The 27,221-nt window shown below is 51.8% G+C and overlaps 1 protein-coding gene across 6 annotated transcripts in view; it reads right to left on the reverse strand.

Annotated features, from left to right (window-relative positions):
• Positions 1-126: 126 nt before the first annotated feature.
• The window catches only part of TANC2 (tetratricopeptide repeat, ankyrin repeat and coiled-coil containing 2), a 216,432-nt gene continuing 189,337 nt past the window's right edge, over positions 127-27,221 (reverse strand). For 4 of the 6 annotated variants that reach the window (XM_071577333.1, XM_071577335.1, XM_071577332.1 and 1 more), the window contains 9 exons: positions 22,344-22,477; positions 21,277-21,400; positions 15,857-16,032; positions 14,870-15,002; positions 14,280-14,309; positions 13,317-13,408; positions 11,756-11,902; positions 9,748-9,848; positions 127-7,704 (listed from right to left, as the gene is read on the reverse strand). In XM_071577333.1, the coding sequence (XP_071433434.1) occupies positions 5,757-7,704; positions 9,748-9,848; positions 11,756-11,902; positions 13,317-13,408; positions 14,280-14,309; positions 14,870-15,002; positions 15,857-16,032; positions 21,277-21,400; positions 22,344-22,477 (2,885 nt within the window). In that variant the 3' untranslated portion in view covers positions 127-5,756. The remainder of the gene's footprint in view (positions 7,705-9,747; positions 9,849-11,755; positions 11,903-13,316; positions 13,409-14,279; positions 14,310-14,869; positions 15,003-15,856; positions 16,033-21,276; positions 21,401-22,343; positions 22,478-27,221) is intronic. The other 2 variants (XR_011699673.1, XM_071577334.1) reach the window with 2 other exon arrangements.

Raw genomic sequence — 27,221 nt, forward strand, 5'->3', positions numbered from 1 at the left:
ATCACCATCCCCACACGGTGACAACCAGACCCAACACTTGCACCATCATTTCCACACCCAGAAGCATCAGAACACTCCTTCCCTCACCCCAATGGGGGAAAAACAGCAGCCCAGACACCATTTCCAAGTGTTAACCATTTATAAATAAGTACATTTTTTCATACATACAGTTTTCATTGTACAGATTACAATCTGTATACATTTTTTTGGGAGGGGGGAATGCATTCTTTTGAACTTTTCACATCTATCTCACAGCTCACATGTACAGACAAGAAAACTCTGCTCAAGCAAATACAGCAAAGGAAAAAATATGTTTTCTTCTTTCCTTAGAGAGGAGAGGCAAAGGCCTCCGCTGTCGGCAGGGGCTGCTCTTCCCACTGCACAATATCACAACTGTGTGGTGTTCAATATATCAGTAGAGAGAACAGAACATGCATTGGATAATATACTGTACAGAGAGAAAGTCCTTTACATCAGAATTATAGAAAAGCTAAAGGAAAATTTAAGTGTCTTAAAGATCTTCCCAGCAAGTGTCTCGGAGGATGGCAACCAGGGAATCGTACAAAGCACAAGGCAGGGTGTACTGGACGTGTTTGTACCCAACTCAGATCCTCTGGGGCGTGAAGACAGGAGGGAGACAAAGGCAAAATGCAACACTATGGCAAAGAAAAGGCTGACAGGGGGAGCCTGGCAGTGTCCACACGAGTCTCTGGGTTACTGGTGGAGCAACACAAGGGGCTTTACGTAGCACACAGTGCTGCTCTCAGTGCCTGGCTGCTGAGTGCACAGCGAGGCAGAGCCCAGGTGACCCAGTGCCCTGGGCACGAGGCTCTGCCACCCACCCATCCCGACGCCCCACTGCCATCCCCAGACAGCGGCACCCGGAGGGACAAAGTCTTTTGGCAGAGCAGCCCCTCTGTTTTCCTGACCACAGGATGTGATCCCGTTGGCTGGGGCCTGGCTGCTGACTCCCCAGGACCGTGACAGCTGGGAAATGAGCAGGGGGAAGGATCCAGAGGGTGGGCTGGGTGGCTGTGGCTGTCCCGGTGACGCTGTGCCCCTCTCGGGCCGCTCCGTCCCAGCCGCGGTGAGATCCAGCTGCGCATCAGGAGTTGGACACGAACGCATCTTGCTAAAGAATTGAGCCCTTAGTGGATTATATTAGAAAAAAGAGTTTGATTGAATGAAAATCCAGCAATTATTCACACAAAGCTGAAAAAAACGCAGATTCACTCTCAGACCATTGTGCTTTGTGTCCAACACGCACCCCCGGCGGACGGCGCGGGGCGAAGGCATCGATCGATCCGCAGAGTCCAGCGGGAACAGCAGCTCTTCCCCTAAGCCCTTGGTTAGTTAACCCCCAATATCCCAGCAGAAGAGTTATCTTGAATTGCCAAGACTAAAGCAAAGTACAACCACCAAGGAGCTCTCCACAGCTCACCACGGGCCGCCCCCGGGCGAGGAAGGCGGAGGGCGAGCAGGCACGGCGGCTTGCTTGGTTCTCTAGATAAGGCGGAGCTGGCACTTCGGTTTCGACTTGACTTCTCCTGGGGAACCCTGAATACACAGCAACCTTTGTGAAGGGCTCCTGGGGAACCCTGAATACACAGCAACCTTTGTGGAGGGCTCCTGGGGGAACCCTGAATACACAGCAACCTTTGTGGAGGGCACTGAACTGCTCCTGGTGTGGTACCCACCCTGGTTCCTGCCCCGATCCCGGCACGGCTCTGGGGTCTGGTGGACACACACAGCCAGGCAAGGGTTTCCTCACAGCCAGGTTAAGGGAAAAGAACCAAAAAGTTCAGTGCTGGGACAGCCCCAGCTGGGCACTGGTGCCATGGCAGATGGGCAGACAGACAGATGGACAGACACACCTCGGGTTGTCAGAGCCGGCACAGCCCCCCCAAACAGCGACACAGAGAAGGCAGCTCAGGCTGTACCTTCTTTGGAGATGGATCCCAAAGGATCTCTGCAAAACCCACTCCTTCCTAAGCACTTTGATGCCCACTCAGCACTATTTCCAAAGCCCTCCACTGCCACTCCCAGCCTGGCTGGGGGGACCCTGCAGAGCCCCCCACCAGATGGGTGACCCCTCCTTTGGAACCACAGCATCCTCCTGAGCTGGGAGACAAAGCAAGAGCCCATGAACCCCCCGGAGGGATGGGGCAGACACCCACACTTGATGCTGGAAGAGATGATTCCAGCTCTGAGGCAGCACACCTGGCTCTTGGAGCAGCCACAGGTGAGGATGAGACACCTGGTGGGAAGGTTGGCTAAAGAAAAGGGTCGACCTCAGCATCACTTTTGGCATCGTCCTCCCTGTGCACCTCAAGAACTGATCTCGGAGTTTCAATGTCATCAAGGACCTGCTTTACTTGATGCACCCAAGAATCCTACACTTGCTCAAAGTGGAGCTCTCCAACAGTGCCACTGCAGCCAGGAGGGGATGGAGGCACGAGCTGGCAGCAGTCCTGCATCTTAATTACCCAAGGAGTAATTAAATATGTAGCATGGACAGACAGGACAGCACCATGACTGAAACTCTGGCTGTGATCCCACGACGTGGCCTGGGCCCATCAGACCTGGATCTAAAGGAAGAGGATGAAAGACCCTCAGGTGAGATCCAACCTCCTGCTCCCCACAGTGCAACAGGACATGCCAGACCACAGGGAATGACCTGCTTCTCCTCCTACCAAGCCCAAGTCATGACTTTGAAGACACAGGGGAGTGTGTAAGAACAGCTTTTCCAGGGAGAGATGTGCTCCTTCCCCACTGGTGACCACAGCAGCCATCCTGCCTCGACTGTCCCAAAGGGAATTGCTGGGGAAGTGCTTTAAAACCACTGCAAATAATTTTGTATTCAAAAATTACTCAATCTGTTGATGCTTATATACAGGAGTAAGTTCTTGTGCTATAAATGTTATGATTCATTGCTTCCTTTCTCTTTTCTTCTTCCTTTTTTTCTTGAAAAATACACTAAGAGACAAGAGCTGTTTTGCTATTTTTCTAATGAAGACACTACTCACGCTTAAATATCCAGTATTTGTCATAGTAACAAAGTCAAACAGTAAAGTGCACCCATTTACAGAGAGAACAGATGGAAAACCATTAGTGCAAGGATCCTGTGAAAAAATGCAACACGTGGAACTGTGAAAAAAACCTGCACACCGCAGTGTTTTAAGCCTTCTTCAGCTTGGTGTTCGTGTTCAAAGTGTGAGCTGTTTTCTTCTTCCCTTAGAACATCTTCAGAAACCCAAAAAGTTACACACAGAAGGGCTGTGAGGGGATGCTTTGAAGGGCAGGGCTGGGAGCACAAGGCAGGGAGCAGCGAAAGCAAAGCACGGGCGGGTCTCCCGTTGCTGCTCTTGGACCATCCCGTCGGAGAGAACCAGATAAAACAAGGGATGGGGCTGAATTTGGTTACTTTTTCCTTTCAAAGAAGCAACTGAAGGTAGGAAGCCACTCAGGCAGAAAGCTGGAGGATGGGAGGCACTGAGCAAAGTGACTGATGCAGCTCCAGACCCGGGATCTGTGTCCCAGCCATGGGCCCATGGGATGTGGAGGAGACATCGGTTCTTCCTTACAAAGCAGAACATGCTGCTTCAAAAAAGAGAGGAAGAAAGAAAGAAAACCATCCCTTTGCAAGGAGGGGAACAGTGCATGGACCTTGGGTGGCCCCATGGCCATGGGGGACTTGCCCCACTGAGGGGGTTCCAGTCTGGCCTCGCTTTACAGAGCCCAGTGGTAAAGCAAAGAGTCAGCACTGGGTTGCACCTCAAAGAAGAAAACACCAACATCAGTCCAAACAGTGGATGGACAAAGATCAAACAGCCCAAAATCACCAAAACTTGTAGAGGAAACGTTCCCCTGAACACTCTCCATGTGTCTATGAGACACAAACTCCCAGCACCCCAAGGTTTGCACATCCCAGCTCGCTCTGAGCAAATTAGGCAACGAAACAGCAACGAGATGTGCTGAGCCACACACAGGGGGAAAACAAAAAGCCCCATCAAAGCCAGGGTTTGCTTCAACAGTGTCAGCCCCAGTCCTGAGCTGGTGGGAACGGCTGCAGCTGCACGGAAGTGGCGCTGGGACGTGCTCACTGACACCAGCAGAGGTTGGAGCCCGTGATTTGGTTCAAGGAGTCTTGCAATCGATTCACATTTAGCCCTTTGGAGACCCTGGAAGGTTTCTCTCCCCTGCTCAGCACTGGGATCGCTCCCGAGAGTTGATATGAGTGAGGTTCGGCATTGGGCAACAGGCACTGGTTTGCTTTAAAACAAGCTACAGGGTTATCACTCTCCCCCTCCCTCTGTCATCCCACCCCTTCGCCCCCAGGAACGGAAAAGGTGGATTACAAACCCACCAGGAACAAGGGAATGGGAAAAGGAAGTTCTTCCCCCAACCCCAAAAGAAATTTTCAGCGAATGGTTGAAAAATAATTGAAAATCCTACAGAAAAAATCTCGGAACCGGCCCCTGCTTTTCACGTTGTCTTGGTGTGATTTGTATTTGGTTAAACCCCTAAAATTAAGAGAGAAAACCCAACCTGAACTGAAAAATGTCCTGATCTAGAGAACATAAATAAATTATCAATAGGTCTCTTTTAATTACAGCTGCTCAAAAAGCAAAACGAGGTCTCTCCCAAGTATGGCTCTGGAACACAGCATTGCTTTCCAAGATTTAGTGAAGGGATCTTAGAGGAGCACAGCCCTTGCTACAGCCCTGACCTCCTGGTGGGACTGCCCAGGGCTGGGATTGCAGAAGGACCTTTCCTCTTCTGGGAACCACCATGCCGTGTTCTGCATCCTGATCATAAGAAAATGTAAAAAAAACCCAAACCCAAACCTAAAAATTGCAATTTTTCTCCTTGAATACCAATTTTTAAGCCAGATTTTTGTTTTTCCTCACAAGTCATAAATCCCCCCCAAATGAAGGTCCCAACACTGAAACTGCCCTGGTGCAAACACTGTGAGAAGTTGGTGTGATCCCAGTTCCCACACAGGAGGTTCCTGGACAATTCCCTTGGCTGATTAAAACACCTAACAAAGGGCCAACCTTAAGCCCTCAATGCTTGTAAAATGCCCCAGAGCAGAGAAATCAGTGTGGGGGCACCTGGCAGGTGCTTGGAAAGCAGCAAAGTGCTGTGTGATCCCCCCCTCTTCACCACCAATGAAGGAACAAGGAAGGAATCCAACTGGGATTAAAAGGCTGGAAAGCAGCGGAATCAGGATGGGTGTTGTGCATAGCTACTGGTGTTACATCACCCTCAGCCCTTGCTTGCTGAGGGTAATTAGGGGCAAAGAGCCAAATGACCGAGGGACTGATGGTTCAGCCTTGGCAAAGGCTCCTGTGATCCCTAAGAATTCCCACCAGAACTGAGTATGAGCTCATTGAGACAAAAGAAACCGATTTAAATCGAAGGCAATTGTCTCTTGAAGAAGAGCTGGTTACCTCCCGCTGCGTAGGGAGATCTCTGGGCCACCCCACAGCACGGGCTAAGATATCCTGCTTGGAACTTGGCTGGAATTGGGCAAACCATACTGGCTCGGCTGATGTTGGCATCACCAAAGGGCTGGAGCACGTGCATGGCTGTCTGACCACCACACAAAGTACCGGAGAAACTTGGTCATGTAGCTACCAGAGAGAAATAAAAATAATAATAATAATAACAATAATAATAATAATAATATGCATGGAAATCAAGCTTGGAAGTGTGTGCTGAAAACATGAGGGTCTTACTCCAACAAGCGTCTTTTACACATTAGACTCCACAAATGGTCTCTTTGGTTTGATTGGGGACGTCTGCCCTTGCCTGGAGTCCCTGGAGAGCTGCCTGTACAGGTTATCCTGGTAGGCCTGCGCCACGGGCAGCGTCCTTGCCACCTTGACGTCGGGGTACGAGGAGGCTTGGGTGACTCTCTCCAGGAGGTCTCCCCGGGACCCATTGGCCAGCATCCCATGGGGGCTGTAATAGTCTTCCTCTAGCAAATGGCCATTCTGTGCATTGTTGGTTTTGTTATAAAAGGCAATGTTGCTGATTGAAGAGGGTGGGCTAAAGGATTCGGGCTGGGGCAGGTTGCCCGGAGACGTGGGACTGATGACAGTGTCCACTGACGACACGGCCCAGGTCCGGTTCTGCTGATGGAGGTGGGGGTACTGCTGAGTCCGAGCGGTTTTGTCGATGATCCCCATGAAGGGCGTGGTCCGGGAGCGCGCCGGCTCGCTGGGGTACCCCCCCTGCGTGGGGGACACTGGGGACAGCTCATCACATGACCTGTCGTAGGCTGGCTTCAGGGGGATCTCCATTTGCTGAATCGAAGCAGAGGGGCGGAAGTTGGGAGTCAGGTTGGAGGTGGAGGAGATGCTATTGCTGGAGGGGGAGAAGCGCAGCCCCACGCTCTGAGAGTGCAGCAGGGGCCGTGGAGTCGGCGGGTGAGGCTTGATTTCGCTGGGATTAACCGAGATGGGCCTTCTGATGAGATGGGACACATCTGGAGATCCCAGCTGGTTGGAGGGGAGGGAAGTACGTTCCAGGTCGAGCTTGGAGTGACACACGGGATAGTAGGACGCGGACTGGCTGCGTCCGATCTGAGGCGTCTGGCTGTACCTCATGCCCCCTCTGTACGCCGAGGACGGTCTCTGGGGAAGGTCTTCTTTGGCCAGCCCTCCGTGCTGACAGATGGCCCCGGCGCTCAGGCTCGCCTGGACGTGCTGCACGGGCCTGCTGTCACCCACGATGCCCCCGATGGAGCCCTGGTAGACCAGCCTGCTCTGGCTCACCCCCATGTCCCCCGACGATGACTGGTACTTGCTGGCCATCGAGTGGGCAACCTGGCTGTACGCCCCGGTGGGGATGACCGTGCTGGAGTGGACGGCAGAGCTGGGCTGGTTGCTTCTCACGATCTGCGCCTTGGCCGGCTGCAGCCTCAGCCCCTGCTGCGGCACAGCCACGGGGAGCTGCGGCATCTGGAAGGACCTCTGGGTCATCTTGGAGAGAGGAGACTTGGGTCTGCCGGGGAGCTGCGTGACCGCGCTGGGCTCCTGCTGGTAGCGCACCGGGGAGCCCGACTGCGACCTGTAGACGCTCATGCTCTCTGCCGGGGGGCTGGCGCGGTACTGGGGGCCCCTGCGGAGGGGAGATGGTGGTGGGCTCTGGTACTCCTTGCTCTGGCTGCCCACGGGCGGGGGGCTGAAGCGGTACGTGGAACCCTGGTGGGCTGGGGATGTGTGCGGAGGACTGGGCCGGTAATGGGAGTTTTGGTGCGTCGGAGACAGAGCAGGGGATGTGGATTGGTAGCCCTGCCTGGTCGGTGAACCCACGGAGCTGTTGGACCTGAAATCAAAGACCTGATGGGAGCCGAGGGGCGAGCCGGAGATATAGGCCGAGTCCCTGTGAGCTGGGGACGGGGGTGGGCTCTGGATGATGGGCAGCCCTTGGTTTGGCCTGGACTCTGTCTGCAAGCCAATGGAAACGTTCTCTACGTCCTGCTCGAGGTATTCCTCTTCGAAGATATCCTGCACAGAGTACAGCTCCTCGTGCTGGGCCTCGGGCTCAGGCTCTGTGGGCAGCGGCGGCGGCTGCTGCTGCTGCTGCACCTGCCTGCACTCCTCCTCCACCCGCAGCAGCAGCCGCTGGATCTCCCGGTTGTTGGGGCACAGCTTGATGGCCTCGTTCAGGTCCTCCAGGGCTGCTGAAAACTGCCTGCTTGACAAAGGGACAGAAATGAGAGCTGCAGTTACTCTGGATTTGAATGGAGCCGTTTCCAGGCGCTCCCAGGGGGTGTAAGCGGCTTGTCTGTGTTTTTTTTCCTTTCCTCCCTTTTCTTGGTGGCGGGGGGGGACAATCTTTGACTCTGTATTGGGCAGTTGGCATTTTGCCAACTCAACCCAAGACACCGGGGGAGGCATCTGTGGTTGCCACTGCTCCCTGTGCCTCTCACACTCTGCCTTTTGTGCCTCCCTCTCTGACTTTATTTATTCAAACTGAAGGAAAATCCTGGATAAGGGGGGAACACAGTCCTGAGATGGCACAACCCAGACTGGCACACATGCCTGCACTCCACAGCGTGCATTAGGACTAATTAATTAATCCCCCCAGGACCTCAGTGAGCTTCACCTCCGTGTTGGCAAAGGGGACACCAACACAGAGCTCAGCACGACCACGGCCCAGCGCTGCTGTAAACAAGCTCTGATGGAGCTGCAACCACTTAGCCAGTGACAATCTGACTTCTGCCTGATGCCAAGACCACCCAGAGTCAGGGCTGGCTCCAGAGCTCGGGGGCTCCCACGGGTCAGCGCTCTGGGCACGGCCTGTCTCTCCAATTTTGCAATGGATTTGTCTAACTCCTCTGGAACAAAGAGATGGAGCAATGTGCCGGAGGCTGTTGTGAGGGAAAGGGGACAGCCTGGGAGGTGGGAATTTGGGAAGGGGGTTGTCATTCACAGGGCTACTGCTCCCTTTGGAGCAAACCCATGTGTTTGGACATGATTGTCATCTGGGAAAAACTGCCCAGATGGCGGAAAACTCTATCCATGAAAACCCCACCCCCAGCACCTCCCAACACCAGCCTAATCTTTGGCACAAGTCATTGAAGACCAGGTGGAGGAAGGAAAAGCCTCCTCCTCTCCAGGCTGTGTGACCCCAGGGTTGCAGCTGGATGTGGAGGGCTGATATCTGGAGAGGAACCCCCTGGGTCTTAAGGTCCCTTACAAGTGTTTTGGGAACAATGGAGAGGAACCCATGAGGTGTGTGTGGCTCAGCTCACAGGGCTCCTTTGTGGAACAGAAGGTCCCGGCTTCACCTCCCGTGTCAGGACCTGATGGACCTGCACCAGCTGGGCCAGAAGCCTGTTCCACACTTGCCTGCAGCATGGAAGGTCACATGGTGGTGCCTGCTGAGCTGGGATGTTTGCACAGGTGCTCTCTGAGGCGCTTTGGCTGCCGTTTAAATGGAGCTGCAACGCCAGAGTGCCCAGCCCTGGAGAACAGGCCACCCCAACAGCCCTCCTGCTCACTGAGCAATGACAAATGAACCTCATCTCACATCTTTGAGCCTTCAGGGAGGTGAACAAGGGGGATCCCAGAGCTGCAGCTCTGCAGGAGCTGGTTGCAACACACTGAGCTGTAGAGCCAGCGCCTGCCTGGAGCCACCACACACAGCTGGTCAGCAACATCTGCCTGGCAGAGAGGGCTGCAGGACAGAGAGGACACCACTGTGGGGAATGAGTCTGCCCTCTTGCACAACACAGGCCATGAGTCACATTTTGCTTTGAGTCCAAGCTGTGGTTGAACTAAAGTGTACTTTGAAAAAGGACATCCTACTCTGGGTGTCCAGGTTTGCACTGCTGTAAGATGTCCAAAGTTCCCATGAAGACAAATCTCTCAAAGCACTTCCATTCAGAAATCACTGGCTGAGGGAGGGGGTTTACTTTGCAGTATGAGGAGTTTGTAATCTTATGAATGAATGTTCCTTGGGCCATTTCTTCTCAGGGCTTTGCAGGGTGGGTGGACAGGCTGGTGTGACCAGGCTTGCAGAGACCAGCCCCTCACTCACACCTTCCTCCCTGCCCCTCACACCCTCCTCCCAGCCCCTCACACCTTCCTCCCAGCCCCTCACACCTTCCTCCCTGCCCCTCACACCCTCCTCCCAGCCCCTCACACCTTCCTCCCAGCCCCTCACACCCTCCTCCCTGCCCCTCACACCCTCCTCCCTGCCCCTCACACCCTCCTCCCTGCCCCTCCTCACCTGCTGCTGCGTTTGGCCCTTGCTCTTGCATAGTAAGCTTCGTAAGACTTCGGTTTCAGCTCCAAGGCTTTAGTGGCAAACTCCTCTGCCATCCCAAAGTCCTGTCATTACAAGAGGTGTGCAGGTCAGTGACCGAATGGATATAGAAATAAAAATAAAAATACATGCAGCTTGGTAAGAAAAGTGACTTAATATGGACATTTTTTTGAATATAACGTGGAAAACCTGATGACACTGGAATGTTTCAACATCATTTACAGCCAGAGCACTGCCATGGAATGTCCAAAAAACCTCAGCCCTCTGGTTAGCACTGGTTGCTGTCATCACCCACAGAGGCCACCCTGCCACTGGCTCTGTTCTCATTGTGTCCCCAACAAGTGCATGCAAATCCCTCTCCAATAACCTCCAGTCCTGAGGAAACAGCTGGTCTCACTGGGGCTGGAATGTTATCTCAGGAAGGATTTTTTCCATAGTTGAAAGCCATGGGAAACCTTTCCCACGCCCTCCCCTTCCCTCTCTGCAACACTCTGACATTCTTGGAGGGGCTGAAGAGAACTGCCTGTGGAGGACAGGACTGTGGCATCTCAGTGACCTGCCTGGCAAAGGCCTCCTATCAGTGCCACCTGTCCTACTGCTCCTCCCCTCTCTCCCACACCCCACCTGGGAGGGCAGTTTGGGAGCAGGGATGGGGTGGGACTGCTCTGGCTGCTTTCCAGTGGCAATGCCATGAGACCAGACTATCAGCTCTGGTTCAAACCCTGCCCCATCCTCCCCTGCCTTGTCCCAAATGCCTCACACCTCACCAAGCTCAGCTGAAGCTCAGCACTCATGAAGGGGAACTGCTGCCAGTGGAAAGGATTCCATTTCACAGCCAAGCACTGCTTTGGATTGCTGAGCTGGGCTATGACCTGAGCAGCTCTGGGAGGAAGGAATTGTGCTGCTCCTGATTTGTTCAAACACTTGGGAAGCCAACTCTTGCTACTGGGATGCCCTGCCTGGGGAAGTTTCTATTTGTACCTTCAGCAGCAGTTACTGAGGAGATACTGCCTGACAGGCTAAACTGGGAATGGAGTCAAGACACAGATTTTTATGGTCTCTTCTACAGCTGCAAAAAACTGCAGGAGCAATTACAACCCCCTGAAGTTTTCTATCACAAAACCCTGGCATTCCCCAGTAAAGGATAAATCAAAAATCTTGTCCTTAAAGCACAGGGCAGGAGCTGGAGTTACTTAGCTGTGAGTTGGCTGGTTTAAAAACAAGTTTCACACTTTCTCTCCAAACTGGGTTCCTTCACCAGCATTAAGATTTTACTCCAGTTGCTTTCCATCTTTCTCTCTCACAGCTTAAAGAAATGAAGGTGTCACAAAACCTCCTTTGCCTCCAGTGTAGCCTTTGCTGGCTCATGGCCTTGGCAGAGATGTCACTTCTTGAGTTTAAGGGCACTTCAGTTTGTGGAGGTGAAAGGCCCTGCATGCCAAGGCAGGGGAGGTGGCACCTGTGCTGGCAGAACAGGCACCTGCACGAGCTGGTCTGGATGCTGCCAGATGGGAATGGGGAGAGTGACAGGGATCTGGCAGTTCTGGGAGGAGAGGGAGTCTGTGGGGGTGTTCCTGGATGAATCACTGCCCTGGGGAAGTGCAAACCCCCTAAGCATATGCTCCTTCATTTGAAATTAATTAGTATTCAAAGGAGCACATCTCCTGGCTCCTCCTCACCACTGCCCCAGAAAGCTGGGGAATGTCTCCTCCCCCACGTGACAACATGAACATCATCATCAAAAGGGAGCAGGAAAGAATTCAAAGGGCTATAAACACAGCAATGAATTTTTAATCACCTGAAATGCACATTAAATCATTACTGCTTTTGAACCACAAAATGTCAGTGCCCTGTGAAGGACAACCAGGGTGCAGAGAGGAGACATCTGAGAGGTCAGGGATGGACAAGTCTCTGCAGAGGCTCAAAGGTGGCAGGTTGGGCTTAAGGGCATGAAAAAAAGGGGGAGACTCACGTTCATTTTCCTTCGACATCGGGAGAGGTTGAGGAGCAGCGACACCTTCAGCTCACGGAAGGTTTTCAGGTCTTCTCCAAAGCCTTCCCTGGGGAATTTTTTCAGGGCATACTGGTAGCGCTGGGCAGCCTCTTTCACTTTACCTTTCTATTGGAAGGAAAAACATGTCAAACCACATCCTTGGGCTGAGTTTACAGCCCTGCAGAGAACTCACTCACCAGCTCCAGGAATGTTTTAGGTGGTTAAGGAAACACAACTTCACTATTTAGCTCTTTTCTAGAAAGAAAAGCCAGAACACTTGATAAGGGAACATCTGAGCTGGAAAAGCAGATGCTTTGTGCAAGTTGAGATCTCCTACTTGGTACAGAGCTGTCACACTACAGCAGGAACCATGGCAGAACTGGTGTGGACTTGATACAACTCCATCTGGTCCCTGGCTGGATGGTCTTTTGGGCTGGGTGATCAGTCACCCATTCCTGGAGAACACCCTCCACCCAAAGCTTAATAGTAAGGATAGGAGTTGTGGGACTTTGGGTGGAGCTCTGGGGCTCAGAGAACCCTCTGAAACACCAAAGACAAACATTACAGAATCAACATGGCTCTGAACTTGGACAAACAGGTTGAGATCCACCTCCCTGAACTTCAGATGTCTAAAAATCAGGTGTCTACATCTAAGTCTGTTAACCGGGTTCCTTTTTGGGACGCAACAGTCACCTTCAGAGGTGACTCATCTTTGCTATTTTGGGCACCTAATTTTGGGATGGGACAAGGGGGGCAGCCACACAGCCAGGGTGAGAGAAGGAGGGCAGGATGGGATCTAGGACACAGCAGCTCCTGATGACCCAGACATAAATTTTGCAGCTCTGAAGAGCGAGTTTTTAAAACTTGTAGACTCAGGTTTCTCAGCTGTATCACGTATCTCTGGCAGATAACTCCTCTTACAATGCCAGCTTTGCATATTTGCTGCTTCACCCTTCGAGCCTCACAGTGAATCATTGTTGTACTTGCACATTTTCTCTGTGTGTGCAAATCTCCAGGTTTTTAAAGACCGGCTTAAAATAAACACAGAGCCAAAAAGACTCTCTAAGTGTAGTGGTGGAATGTTCTCCCTACAGGACACAAAGCCAGCTGTGTCCTGACAAGCTGTTTCAAAGTTTCTTCCAGGAGTTTCTCTGGGATACCCCCTCCTGTTGCCTTGTTCCCCAGCAATGAGCCCACCAGGTAAGGCCAAGGCTGTCAGAGCTGATGCAATGGCAGCAGCTCCCCCAACACACACTTGGGTTCTGGTGTTTCCAAAGAGGAAATGAGGTGCTGGCTCAAAGCCAGAGCCACTTGGCTCGGCTTCAGTTTTGGGCAATCAATTCCCCCCTTTTCCAACCCCACTAAGCAAGACCAAAGGGTTTGGGACACGAGGACCACTTTGACTTCCCACAGGTTAAAGCAGCAGCATTAAAACCACAGGTTGGAGATGACCAACCACGGACCTAACACAGCTAAAGCCTCCCACCAAGTGATGCTGCAAACTGCAGCTGTTCCCCCTTCCCAAAGCCCCTCTTCTCACCTTATAAAACATGTCTCCCTCCTCCATCAGCTTGCTCAACAGGATGATCATGATGTCTGGTTTGGAGGTTGCCATCGCCCATGTTGCTGGACCTGTAGTGTACAGGATGCATGATGGGTAAAGAACTCATACAATGCAAGGGTGGTAGGAAGCTGGGTGGAAAAAATACCCTGGGGTGGGAATTTCTGCTGGAGAGAACAACTTGGCATGGTCAAAGGGCAGAGTGCTCCAAATGAACGAGCTGGCAGTTCCTCTGGCACTTAAATTAATGTCACCCCCACTGCAATGGTTTTCCTTTGCAGTCATTAATGCCGAGCCCAGTGGTCTGGCAAAGGATGGAGCCGTTTCCACAAGAGGGCAGTGCTGAACGTGGAACAGGCTGGGATGGGGGAAACAAACCGTATTTAAAAGGAAAAATCCGAGTGGTTACATAAAAGCATTTCTAAATTCAAATCTCTGCAAGTGTACTGGGGAATCTGCACTTTGGCTGTCCATAGGTGGGTTGTGGTTAACTGGACTGTGATTTCCAGCTTCAGATGTGAAGGGCTAGAGCAGAACATCCCTTAAGGTGGAAAATATGACAAAGGGAAGGTTGTGTCCAAGTGCTGCTGGTGCTCAAGGTGTCGCTGGGCTGGGGACACTCTGACTCTGCAGAGCCAGCTCGGATCTCAAGCACCAACACTGGCAGGGAAGGGGTGGCAAAAATTTGGGGACAACTCATTAGTGTGGGTGAAGAATAAGTCAGGAATATTCTATAAGTAGATTCAGTACGTTTTGGGGGCAGGAGGTTAGTTTTTGAGTTCAAGTTATTCTCTGCAACAGTCATTAAAAAAATTATTTGAAGGTGAGGTAAATTAAAAAGATTAGAGGTGTTGGGGACGCATGCAGGCTAAATCAAACAGGAGAAAGCAAGGCTGACAAAGCCATCAGATCCAAGCTGATGCTGACAGCAATGAGAGATACCTCGTGGGCGACTCGGTAACGTCTGACAACCTTCAAAGAAAGGAGAAAACAAAAAGTTGTAGGAGAGAGGGGGGAAAAAATGGATGAAGGTGAAAAAAAAACAAAAAAAAAAGGAAAAAAAAGAAAGAAAAAAAAAAAGCAGCTGTGAGAGGCAGGCAGCAAGGAAGCCAATGCACCAGCAAAATCCCCTTTGACAGGAAAACGTAACGTGAGCGGCTGTGGCGCAGTGCAGGGACACTGAGGTCTGGCAGCAGACACAGAGCGAGCGAACGCAGCAGCTCACGGCAAGGCATGGACAGAGTACACTTGGCGACTCAGACTAGTAAAGATAGAAAAAGCATTACCAGAGGAAAGACCTTGCCAAAGAAACAGTCGTTTTATTGATTAACTTTTGCTAAGGAATACGACAGTGAAAAAATAGAAATATAGTCCCCGTTTTTCCCTAAGAACTGGGCAGGGCGGAGCCGCCGCCGCGCTCCGAGGGCAGAGCAGCGGCTGGCGGGGTCACACTCGTGGGTTTTAGGGTGCCAGCCCCACTGCTCGAGTCCTGCCTGAGCACAGAGCTGGGGGCACAGTGCCCCTGTCCATACCTATCTTGGCTCCTTTCTTCAGCAGGGTGACGACCACCGAGGTGTTGCGGCAGCCGACTGCCCTGTCCAGGGGCCGCATCCCGCTGTAGTCCACGTGCTCGATCATGGCCCCGTGGTCCACCAGGAACTGAACCTGCAAGAGGAAGCCCAGCACTCAGTTCTGCTCCTGGGAGAGACCCACGTGAGGTGCTGGGGATGTAGGACCAGCAGAAGCTTGCTCTGCTCCACTGTCTGGGCTCAAAACACCCCTGAGGGGTCTAAGGGCACAGGGTGGGCAGCAGGTCAAGGGAGGAGATTCTGTCCCTCTATTCCATCCTGATAAGATCCCACCTGGAGCAGTCCAGGTCAACAGGGGTCCCCAGCACAGGAAGAACATGGACTTGTTAAGAGCAAGTCCAGAGGAGTCCATGAAGAAGCTCCAAAGGCTGGAGCCCCTCTGCTCTGGAGCCAGGCTGAGAGAGCTGGGGGGGTCACCTGGAGAGGAGAAGGCTCCAGGGACACCTGAGAGCCCCTTCCAGTGCCTAAAGGGACTCCAGGACAGCTGGAGAGGGACTTGGGACAAGGGATGGAGGGACAGGACTGGGGGGAGTGGCTTCAAACTGACAGAGAGTAGGTTTAGAGTGGATATTGGGAAGGAATTCTTGGCTGTGAGGGAGTCGAGTCCCTGGCACAGGCTGGGCAGAGAAGCTGTGGCTGCCCCATCCCTGGGAGTGTCCAAGGCCAGTTTGGGACGGGGCTTGGAGCACCCTGGGCTGGTGGAAAGTGTCCCTGCCCATGGCAGGAGTGGGGCTGAACTAGATGGTCTTTCAGTTTCCTTCCCACCCAACCCATGGTGTGATCCTCTGATCCGCCTCTCTGGAAGCACCTGCATGAACAGAGAGGGGCAGGACCTCGTGTGCTGATTGCCACACCAAGCTCAACAGCTTGACTTCTATTTTGGCTTTTACCCAAGTGCCCATTTCCCCCGGGGGTGTGCCAGGCACTCACCACCTCTGCGTCGCCGTAGAAGGCCGCCAGGTCCAGGGGCGTGCGCCCGTTCTTGTCCGCGTGGTCCGTGGCCGCTCCGTTCTCCACCAGGGACCGCACCACGGGCAGGTGGCCCTTCAGGCAGGCCCAGCTCAGGGCTGTCAGCCCCTCCTTGTCCATCAGGGAGATGGAGGCACCTGCAAGGACAAGCATGGCTTCACTCCTGGGCTCTGTGCTAGCTGAGTGCCACAAAGCACAGCTTGTTTGCAGGGAGCTCTGCAGAGAATTGTGAATTCCTTTCTGAGCATTTCTCCCCCCACAGATCCCACCCTTCAAATGCACCACTGGGGACTGTGGCAAACGAGTCAATTCACACCCAGCTGCCAACTTTTCTGCACCTGCCTCTGTGGGCTTTCCTGGCAAACATCTGAGCAGCAGGGTGGATGTGACATCCCTCATCTGAGACACCAATCTTTCTTTTTAACTGCTTTTTTTTTAATTTAATCCAACCTCATTCCGGCCTGTGTGAGTCAGAGATTAAGAGCATTTTGCTGTTTCAGCAGGTCACCACGGGGAACTAAGTCAATTCAGCTCAGCTCTCCTAAAAAAGCACACATTTTCCCCTCTTCACTCCCTTCCCTTTTACCCAAAATGACACAATTTCCAGCATTTTTTCTCCCTGAACTTCACCCAACATAAACACAATTCTATGGGAGAAACTCCTGCCAACTGCAAGCCAAGGAGGGAGGGACTTGACGTTTTCTTGGATGAGGGGATGGTGCTGCCATACCAACGGGTCAGTCCTGCTCCACATGGCATATGGATATGGAGAGCAGAGCTTGAAGTGAACACTCCTCTTCATGGCATGAAGACAACTCCTGTTGCCATGGCAGGGACGATCCGTACCCGCTCTGCTCCTCCTCGGAGCCGCAGCTACCTGAGGGATGCTCCTGCCAGCAGCTGGCATGAATTGCTGCTGGAGAGCTTTTCTGCTGGAGGTAAAACTCCAAACTTCCCAGCAGGAGGTCTTCCCTGGCTCCAGAATGCTCAGCAAGTCAAGGAGGGATGGGAATTTCCGGAATGTTCCTGTTCCTCCCGAAGTGGTCACCCCCTGTTGGCACGTGTTGCCCAGCAGGCTCAGAGGGCTCCCTGCTGGCACAGTGGGTTGTTTGTGGAGGAAAACCACATGGGAATGTTTTCTCCTGGAGTGTCCAGGAAACCTCTGCCCAGCCCTGAGCTCTCAGCACAGCTCAGTGTCAGTGAGGGAGATGGCAAATGGGACAAATGGGACAACCAGGAGTGCCAAGGGGGCACGTGGCAGCTCCAAGGTACAGGCCAAGGGATGACCACATGGAATCACAGACTTATTTAGGTTGGAGAAGACCTTTAAGATCATCACACTGAACTGTTCCCCCAGCACTGCCAAGCCCACCACTACCTGCAGTCCCCAAGGGCCACATCTTAAAGTCTCCTAAATCCCTCCAGGGATGGGACTCCTCCACTGCCCCAGTCAGGCTGTTGCAGGGCTTGACAACCTTTTCAGTGAAAAAATTTTTCCTATTATCCAACCTAAACCTCTCCTGGAGAAACCTGGGGCTGTTTCCTCCTGTCCCTGTTCCCTGGAGCAGAGCCCAAATCCCCTCCTTGGATCCATCAGGGATTGCAGACTGAGAAGGTCCCCCCTGAGCCTCCTTTTCTTCAGGCTGAGCCCCCCTAAATGCTCCTCATCAGACTGGTGCTCCAGACCCTTCTCTGGACACTCTCCAGCACCTCAAGACCTTGCCAGCCTTCTCTCACATTGCCCACACTGCACCCAGGAGCCCCTCTGAAGCTTTGAGAAAGCCCTTCCAGATGATCCTGAACAACCAAAGGCCAAATTTTGCTCAGGATAAAGCCTCATTTCATCCCTGCTTGTTTGAACCAGCTACTTCCTTGCATTCAAACTGTTCCAGTCCTCTCTTGTGGTTTCCCTCTGACTCTTCTGGAGAAGGTGAGAAAGTTCCTGCAGCAAGAGGGAATCCTGGAAAGCCACATCCCACCTGCCAGAGGAAGGACACTCCACACCACAGGGTGACAGGGGCAGACTCCAGGGCATCCCTGCAGTGCCAGCTGAAGGGATGAGTGGGCAGACAACACAGACCACCCCAGGAATGGCAGAGGCTGCTCCAAGGCATGACCTTCATGGAAACACCGAGCTCCAGAGCCAGCCCTGGCTCTCAGCAGAGCCTCTGCTTGATTTCAAAGGCACCCTCCATCCTTCAGGCATCTCTGACCTCTTTAGCACTGAGGCAACCAGACAGGAAACAAATTGATGGTTTAAAGGGCAAGATGGGATTGATCCATCCTGCAGCAGGAAAAATTCCGGCTGGGAAACCCAGTTTGCTTCTGGGAAGGGCTGGGCTGCTCCTTCCCTAAAACAACTTACTGGTTAAATGGAAGAGTTGGGTTGGAAGGAACCTCAAAGCCCATCCAGTGCCACCCCTGCCATGGGCAGGGACACCTCCCACCAGCCCAGGGGGCTCCAAGCCCTGTCCAACCTGGCCTGGGACACTCCCAGGGCTGGGGCAGCCACAGCTTCTCTGGGCACCTGTGCCAGGGCCTGCCCACCCTCCCAAGCCAGAATTCCTTCCCAATATCCCATCTATCCCTGCCCTCTGGCAGTGGAAAGCCTTCCCTCTGTCCTGTTCCTCCATCCCTTGTCCCCAGTCCCTCTCCAGCTCTCCTGGAGCCCCTCTGGGCACTGGAAGGGGCTCTCAGGTCTCTGGCTCTAAACCAGCCACAGCTTCTCTGGGCACCTGTGCCAGGGATTTATCATAAAAAACTTCTTGCTTACATTTAGTCTGGTGATTTAATTCTCCAGCAGGTCCAACAATGAGCCAGCTCCAAGAAAAAAAGGCAAGCCTGACACCTGGAGCATCAAAAAGCTGCAGGGTGTGGGATCTGCTCTGCACAGAGGATGCCCCCAGAGCTGCAGTGCCAGGTCAGGGCCAACCCCAGGCAGCAAAACCATCAAGGGCTTGATTTTTGCAGGAAAACAAGGTGAAGAATCAAACTCCCTCCTAAAGGAACTGTTTTATTTGGTGTCAGTGATCCACACAAACCCAGCTTTGGCAGAGCTGCCACCAGGAAGTTCAACTCCCAGGTCACACACCCAGCACTGTGGTGGGACCTCCAAAAATTCGGGTTTCCAACTGATTGATGACTGCAACTCTGTTAATAAAATGTGTTTACAAACGTTGCCTGTGTTAATCAAGTACAGTCAAATGAGATTTGCTTTGCAACACACTAATTAATGCTTATGGCTTATGATTCACACACTTTGGGTTTTAATGAAACATTGAGTAGGATTGGCAAAGCCATTTTAATTAAAATGCTCCCTGCATCACTGCACTCTGCCCAGGCTTGAGGTAACTTCTCAGGGCCACGTGTGTAAGGGAATTTATTAAACTATGTAAGGGAGGAGACCTTTTAAAGTAAAAAAATTCGTATTTTTGACTTCTTGGACTCTCAGTGTCCAAAGAGCCAGAGAAATATTATGTGCCTTTGCCAGTAATCCCAGAGCCCAGATCAGATTATCTGGTATTTTCATCCTCCTTTGAACCACTGAGTCTTAAGCAACATGGACAGTTCTCAAGTCTGGCAAAAAAAAAACCCAACAGAAAATCACTTATTTTAAGCCTTTTAACACAGATTCAGTCGAGCTGTGAAAGGGGCCACATTTCATCTCAAATAAGGAGTGTGTCAATTTGAGATTTAAAAATAACAGAAGACCAGAAAAGAATGAAGTGAATTCATTGCCAAGAAGCTCAAAGTGATCTCTGTCCCATCCCTGTGCAGGTTACACACTGAGCAGCAAAAATTCCCCTGGTTGGGGCTCAGGACACACAGACAGGCACTGGGAAACTTGTTCTTGGCCATTTTACAGGGGAAAAAATGTTCTTATAAGTGCTACATAAAATATTCAGGTGTCTCACTTTTTGGCTAAGAGGGCAGGCATGAGATGAAGAAAATATCCCTTCCCAAAGAGGGATCTTACCTGGAATAAAAACATCAAATAACAACATAGGAATTAAATGCTACATTTGAAAGAAAAAGAATTCAAGGATTGCCCAACCAAACCAAACAAGCATTGGGTTTTTGTGCAAAATTCAAGACAAAGCAGCCTCTGTGGAAGTCCAGCAATAAGAGCTGACTGTGCTCCCATGAGCTGTGAGTTGTTCTGACTCACCCCAGGCAGATAAAGCAGAAAAGAGCAGAACTGCACCACGTTGGCTGAGTAAGTGCCAGTGAGGGGAGTTATGAGGCACTGAGGGCTGAGCACAGAGAGCTGGGGGTGCAGAGCAGCTCCCTTCTAAATAAATCCTATTTATTTTCAGCAAATCCACCCAACCCTCCTTTGTGGCAGGGCCTCACCCTCCGGCTGTTGCTGGAGACCAAAATGTGGGCACCACCAGGGGGCTAAAAATGGCAGAACTGACACTTGTGCCCAGCTCTGGACTTGGGTTTGATGCCCATCCCGATGGGAGAACTGACACATGTGCCCAGCTCTGGGCTTGGGCTTTGATGCCCAACCCGATGGGAGAACTGACAGGTGTGCCCAGCTCTGTAATTGGGCTTTGGTGCCCATCTGTGCTTGGGCTTTGATGCCCATCCCAGGGGCAGAACTGATGTGTGTGCCCAGCTCTGGGCTTGGGCTTTGATGCCCATCCCAATGGCAGAACTGACAGGTGTGCCCAGCTCTGTAACTGGGCTTTGCAATGGCACAACTGACAGGTGTGCCCAACTTTGTGTTTGGGCTTTAATGCCCATCCCAGTGGCAGAACTGACAGGTGTGCCCAGCTCTGGGCTTGGGCTTTGATGCCCATCCCAGTGGCAGAACTGACACGTGTGCCCAGCCCTGTGCTTGGGCTTTGATGCCCATCCCAGTGGCAGAACTGACACGTGTGCCCAGCTCTGGGCTTGGGCTTTGATGCCCATCCCAATGGCAGAACTGACACGTGTGCCCATCTCTGTGCTTGGGCTTTGATGCCCATCCCACAGTGGCACTGTGTGTCCAGTCCTTGCCTAAGGGAAAAGCTCCTGGTGTGGTTCAAGGGTACGTAATTCCCACAGCCCCTGTGATGTTATTTTGTTTGCCAGCTCAGATGGGGGTTTTGGGAGCACCAAACAGACAACACAACACACAGGCAAGATGAAGGCCATGACACACAACACATGGCAAGGTGAAGGCCATGACACACAACACACAGGCAAGATGAAGGCCATGACACACAACACACGGGCAAGATGAAGGCCATGACCACCCCAGCCTTGTTCTCCAAGGAGCTGGACACAGCACGGTGGGGTTACAATCACCATCCAACACTACGATCTTCAGGAGCTGCTAAGGTGGACTCACCAAAGGATAGACCACCCCAACACCTCCCAGGATGTGCTCTGACCTTGTGCCAGCAGGAACTCCACGGTGCCCAGGTGCCCCTCGGACGCCGCCATCATCAGTGGTGTCCGGCCCTGCTTGTCTGCCATGTTGACGTCGGCGCCGTGAGTGAGCAGCAGGTCCACGATCTGCAACACAGGGCAGGACACACGTGGGACACGGAGACACAGCTGGGGAGAGGCCAGAGGAAAGGAAGGGCAGGGAGGTCCCCATGTCTGAAAAACTCACCCCCCTCCAGGCCCTCTGGGATTGCTGCTGAAGATCAGGGATTAGGAGGAGCTATGGAGGTATAAGGGCAGGAAAAATGACCCTCTAAGTCAGGAGCATCCCATCTGCTTCCCAGTGGGGCTGTTTAGCCTGGGGAAGAGGAGGCTCAGGGGAGACCTCATCACTCTCTACAACTCCCTGAAGGGAGGTTGTACCCAGGTGGGGGTTGGTGTCTTCTCCCAGGCAACCAGCAGTAGGACAAGAGGGCACGGGCTTAAGGTCTGCCAGGGGAAGTTCAGGTTGGATATCAGAAAGAAATTCTTTCCAGAGAGAGTGCTCAAGCATTGGAATGGGCTGTCCAGAGAGGGGGTGGATTCTCTGAGCCTGGAGGTTTTTAAGATGAGATTGGACGTGGCACTGAGTGCCATGATCTGGTGATCAAAATGGGGTTGGATCAAGGGTTGGACTTGATGATCTCAGAAGTCTCTTCCAACTCAGCTGATTCTATGATTCTATAACCACCTGTGGCTGCCCCATCCCTGGAGGTGTCCCAGGCCAGGTTGGACAGGGCTTGGAGCAACCTGTTCTAGTGGAAGGTGTCCCTGCCCACGGCAGGGGGTGGCAGTGAATGGTCTTCAAGTCCCTTCCAACCCAAACCATTCCATGACTCTGATAACACAGGACTTGAGCAAAGCTGTTTGTCACCACCAAGAGCTCAAGATGACAGAAGCACCGATGGCACTTTTTACTCTTCTTGCTCCCAGAAGATCTGGGGCTCCTCTTCCCCACCCATACTTTGGTTAGACGGCAGGGAAGGCCTGACCTCCCTCCCCTCCACCCCGAGGCCCCCCAGGAGCTGCTCACCTGCCAGTGGCCCTGCCTGACGGCGCTGAAGAGCGGCACGACGCCGCGGCGGTTGGGCTGTGCCACGGCCGCGCCCTGCTCCAGCAGCAGGCGGCACACCTCCAGCTTGCCGCGCCCCGCCGCCGCCGTCAGCGCTGCGGAGAGAGGGCAGTCAGAGGAGGGGCCTCACGGGCACGGGGTGTCCTCCCACCTGCACAGGGGCCTTTCTGCTGCACACACAGCGAGGGGGACTGAAAGGTCAGAGAGAGCCCGTGGCAGGCAGAATGAACCAAGAAAATGGGCTGGACCAGTGGAGCTGCAGCTCTTGTTGTTGTAGCTCTTGTCACTACAGTTCTAACTCTTGTCTTGCAGTTCTAGCTCTGGTTATTACAGTTCTAGCTCTTGTCTTGCAGTTCTAGCTCTGGTTATTACAGTTCTAGCTCTTGTCATTGAAGTTCTAACTCTTGTCATTACCGTTCTAGACCTTGTCATTACAGTTCTAACTCTTGTCATTACAGTTCTAGACCTTGTCATTACAGTTCTAACTCTTGTCATTACTGTTCTAGACATTGTCACTACAGTTCTAGTTCTTGTCATTACCGTTCTAGACATTGTCACTACAGTTCTAGCTCCTGTCATTGAAGCTCTAACTCTTTGTCATTACGGTTCTAGACCTTGTCACTAAAGTTCTAGCTCCTGTCATTGAAGTTCTAACTCTTGTCATTACGGTTCTAGACATTGTCATTACAGTTCTAGCCCTTGTCATTGCAGTTCTAGACCTTGTCATTAAAATTGTAGTTTGTCATTACAGTTCTAGACCTTGTTATTACAGTTCTAGCTCTTGTCATAACAGTTCTAAGACATTGTCATTACAATTTTAGCTCTTGTCATTGCAGTTCTAGACATTGTCATTAAAATTGTAGTTTGTCATTACAGTTCTAGACCTTGTTATTACAGTTCTAGCTCTTGTCATGACAGTTCTAAGACATTGTCATTACAATTTTAGCTCGTTGCTACAATTCTAACTCCTCACTGCAATTCTAGCTCTTGCCATTAAAGTTCTGACTCTTGTCATTACAGTTCTAGCTCTTCTTGTTACAGTTGTAGCTTGTCATTACAGTTCTAGATCTTGTCACCACAATTTCAGCTCCTGTCATTGCAATTTTAGCTCCTGCCATTACAGTTCTAGACATTGTCATTACAGTTCTAGACATTGTCATTACAGTTCTAGACATTGTCATTACAGTTCTAGCTCTTGTCACTGCAGTTCCAGCTCTTGCTATTTTAGCTACCTCTAAGGCCAACTTTTCCATGAAAAGATCTCACATCACAGAAAGGGGTTGGTTGGGGCAATCAGCTTTTATGACTGTCTGCAGGTCACAGTGAGACGGGATGAGAACCACAATAACCATAAAATATCTCCAGGCACGTGTGACTGAGGTTCAGGTGTGACTGAGGTTCAGGTATGACTGAGGTTCAGGTGTGACTGACAGCCACAGTGTGACCAAGGTTCAAGGTGTGGGTGAGGCTCAAGGTGCTGCTGAAGTTCAGGGGTGGCTGCAAAGAAAGGTGGAGTCCCAACACATGAAACCTTCACCATTTTCCCCACTGCCAAGGCCAATGGGCTGTGAGGCTGAACAGGGCTGAGTAGGGGCACAATATCCAGAGAAAACAAAGCTCTTCAGGTACTTGACAAGACCCTTCTGCAACCTGTCCTTGACTCGTCCCACCATGATCCCAGGGGAGCAAGTGAGCACTGCCAGCCACCCATGTCTGTCACATTTGTGGCTTTTCTCTGTCCAAACAAGCACAGAGCAGTGTAATCCACATGGAGATCTCTTATTTTCCATACCCCACCTTAGCCTGCAGATCTCTGAAACAAACTGGAAAGCAACAGGGCATGAATAAGTTCAACTGTTTTCAAAAAAAAAAAAGCTAATTCTGGGCTTTCTTTCTGGTCAGGGCTGATCCCACCAGGCAGGGTCTGTGTGCAAACCCCAAATTATCTGTAATTTCCAAACGCTCACAACACCACAGGTGGGTAGGAGCAAAACCTGAGAGTCCTTTCCCTGACCAACTGTGCTCTGTTAACTCCCCAAGCGTGGCTGGGTGAGAGAAGACACATTCGATCTGGAAACACTTCCAAGTTCAGGACCTGCCAGTGACTCGTTTCAGGGTTAATTTTAGACTTGTTGGTTCCTCCTTCTCCCAAACTTTCTGTGCACTTCAGCTCAGCTCCTCTGGCTCCACTCTCTGCTGCTTCTGGTAGGAGTTGGAGCAGAAGGTGGGAGTCTATTTCTGACTGACGTGGCTTGTTTTCTCTTTGAAGCCTTTTCTGTGGGCTGGTGATTACGAGGTGTTGATGGGTTTCCAACTGCAACACTGTTAATGTTGGGTGAGTTAATTAATTCTCCATTCTGCTCCACTGTTACGGTTGAGTTTTCTTCCCTCAGAGCTGAGGAACACCAAGAGTTAAATGAAAACTCATCTCGCTGGGATCAGCAGAACATTCTATAATCAGCTCCATGTGGGTTTTTAAACGTAAGCTACAAATGCAGAAGGAGGCAGAGGGATTGCAGTGCAGGGCTCAGGGTTCTATTTCTAAACCTGCCTGCACTTGAAATGTTGCAGGTTAATTTGAGGCACTGCACGTCAACATGACACGTTTGCCACAGGGAGGATACTGCAAATCACTTGGTGTTCATCGGGAAATGGTCTTTGCAGGAGACTTGACTGAAACAGCAGGATTTGATCCAGGCTTTCTCCACTCTCCCTTGAAACTCCTTCTGCCTGCACTGACATGTCTTTTTGCTGCTGTGCTCCCTTCCCCAGGGTCCAAGCAGCTGGTGTGGGAATGCAGCTCCAGCCTGTCCTCTGCAGCTCCAGCTCCAGGGAGAAGCTCCTGTGCTGCTGAGCACCAGACCTTGCTCCTTCAGGAAGGTTCCACACTGATGATCTGGATTTGCCTCCTGCTGCTGAGCACAACCCATCCAAGCTTGTCAGACACCTGAATCTTCATAAACAGAGAAGCTCAGCCCTGCTGGACCCCAAGGCCCACTAAGGGACACCCAGACCTCACCAGTGCCTTCCTGAAAGGAAGGTTGGACTGGAGAACCCCCTGTGGTCCCTCACCTGCTGCAGTCCCTGTCCTCAATCCAAAGCAGCTGCTGACATCCTGTGGGTCACCTCAAACCCAGAGCACCACCCTGTGCTTGGTGTCCAGCTGTCCAAATCCAAATGCTCAATTAATCTACTCCAAGAAAAATCCCAGAAGAACCTGCATCTTCCATCACTCATCAACCTTCCAAAGGCCTTTAGTCTCCAAAAACCCAAAACAGGAGGTAAGGCTGTGCCTGGGTGTGAAAGGAGACTGGAAAAGCCAAGGAAAGGTGATGAGAGGAACTAAAAGAGATGGAAATGGGTTGGTTTGAAGTTCTGCTTCTTCCAGGGAGCTCCTGTGGCCCAGCAGGACCAAGGGGAGTCCACCAAGCCCAGCCAAGGAGCAGCAACCAGGATGCTGGGCTGGTAAGGAGGAATGTTCATTTTGCAGCTTGTCCATGAGGATTCAGTGCCAGAGGGACAACTCAGTCTTGGCATAAACACCCTAAAACAACTGCTGTGTTTTGAGAAAAAAACCCAAAACCTGAGACCAGGTCTAGGTGTGGACCTGCCTCTCTCTGTCAGCATCAAGCCACGGCCTCCAACAGCAGGGATCTGCCCCAGCACACTCTGCCTCTGCTGTTGTGCAGAGAAGGTCTGTTTTCTTAAAGAAAAACCAACTTCAAGTGGACAAGGACTCATCAAAGTGCTGCTCTGCAGCACATGGATCTGCTGCACAGCCTGGCAGAGAGACTGTTCTGCTGGGGTTTGCTCTTAGTTGTGTCCCAGGGGGAAATATCCATCTGGAGCTGGCTGGAGTGTCCTGGCAGCAATTCCTAAACTTATGATGTCACTTGGCACTGCCACTGCAATGATATCAGGCTGATATCACCAAGCCAAGCCCTCGGCTCTGCTCTGGGGAAGATCAGACATGAGCAACAAGTATCAAAAGCCAGACAAGCCAGGATTCAGTTTTAGAGGAGATTGCTATTTTTAGGTGGAAACCAGCATTTCTCTTCAAATTTGGTTAAACTCTCTGTTTACTTTTGAGACAATAATAACACAATGCTGTGAGAGTCATGAGTTTCAAATGAACCTTCAGACTTGTTCCATGTAGACCAAAGTCTGCTCAGTTTGGCTGATTTTTGCTCCTTTTCCCACCTTCCCAATTTTAATGGGATAAATGGATATTCCTTTGAGATGGCTCCTCAACTTGTGTGTGGTTTGTGAATCCCAAATCCACATTCCCAGCTGTCACAGGTACCCAGAAAACCCTCTTTGACAGAGAAACTCCCAGATGCCTGGTTAGTGCAGCTTTTGGCAGTGTTGGGGGCAGAGCTGTGGGGAGGGGGACAACAGAGATGGAAACAGGCAGGTTGGGAATGGCAGAGCTGCCTGGGAAGGTTTGGGAAGGGAAGGGAATGGCTTATCTGTAGTGCCCAATGCTGCCCTTGAAGTTACTTCCACATGAATGGCTTTAGATCAAACTTTGAAGGCATCTGATCATGGTCCCATTTTCCAAGACAGTCCTTGTGACCCAAGGCAGTTAATGCCTCCCTGACATCCCATCCCGTCAGATCTCAGAAGCTCAGCAGGGTCAGCCCCAGATTAGTACTTGGATGGGAGATCTCCTGGGCAATGCCGGGGGCTGTAGGTTCTAGTCCTGAGGACTTCACTGGCACTGTCCAAGCTCGCTCGGCCGTGGCAGATGAACCTCAGGACTGAAACGGTGGGGCCAGTTCTGTGCAGGCTGAGCCTCACCTGAAATCCACTGCACAGGCTGGGAGGGCATGTGGGGAC

Source organism: Pithys albifrons, chromosome 25, assembly GCF_047495875.1.
Source record: "Pithys albifrons albifrons isolate INPA30051 chromosome 25, PitAlb_v1, whole genome shotgun sequence".
NCBI lineage: Eukaryota > Metazoa > Chordata > Aves > Passeriformes > Thamnophilidae > Pithys > Pithys albifrons.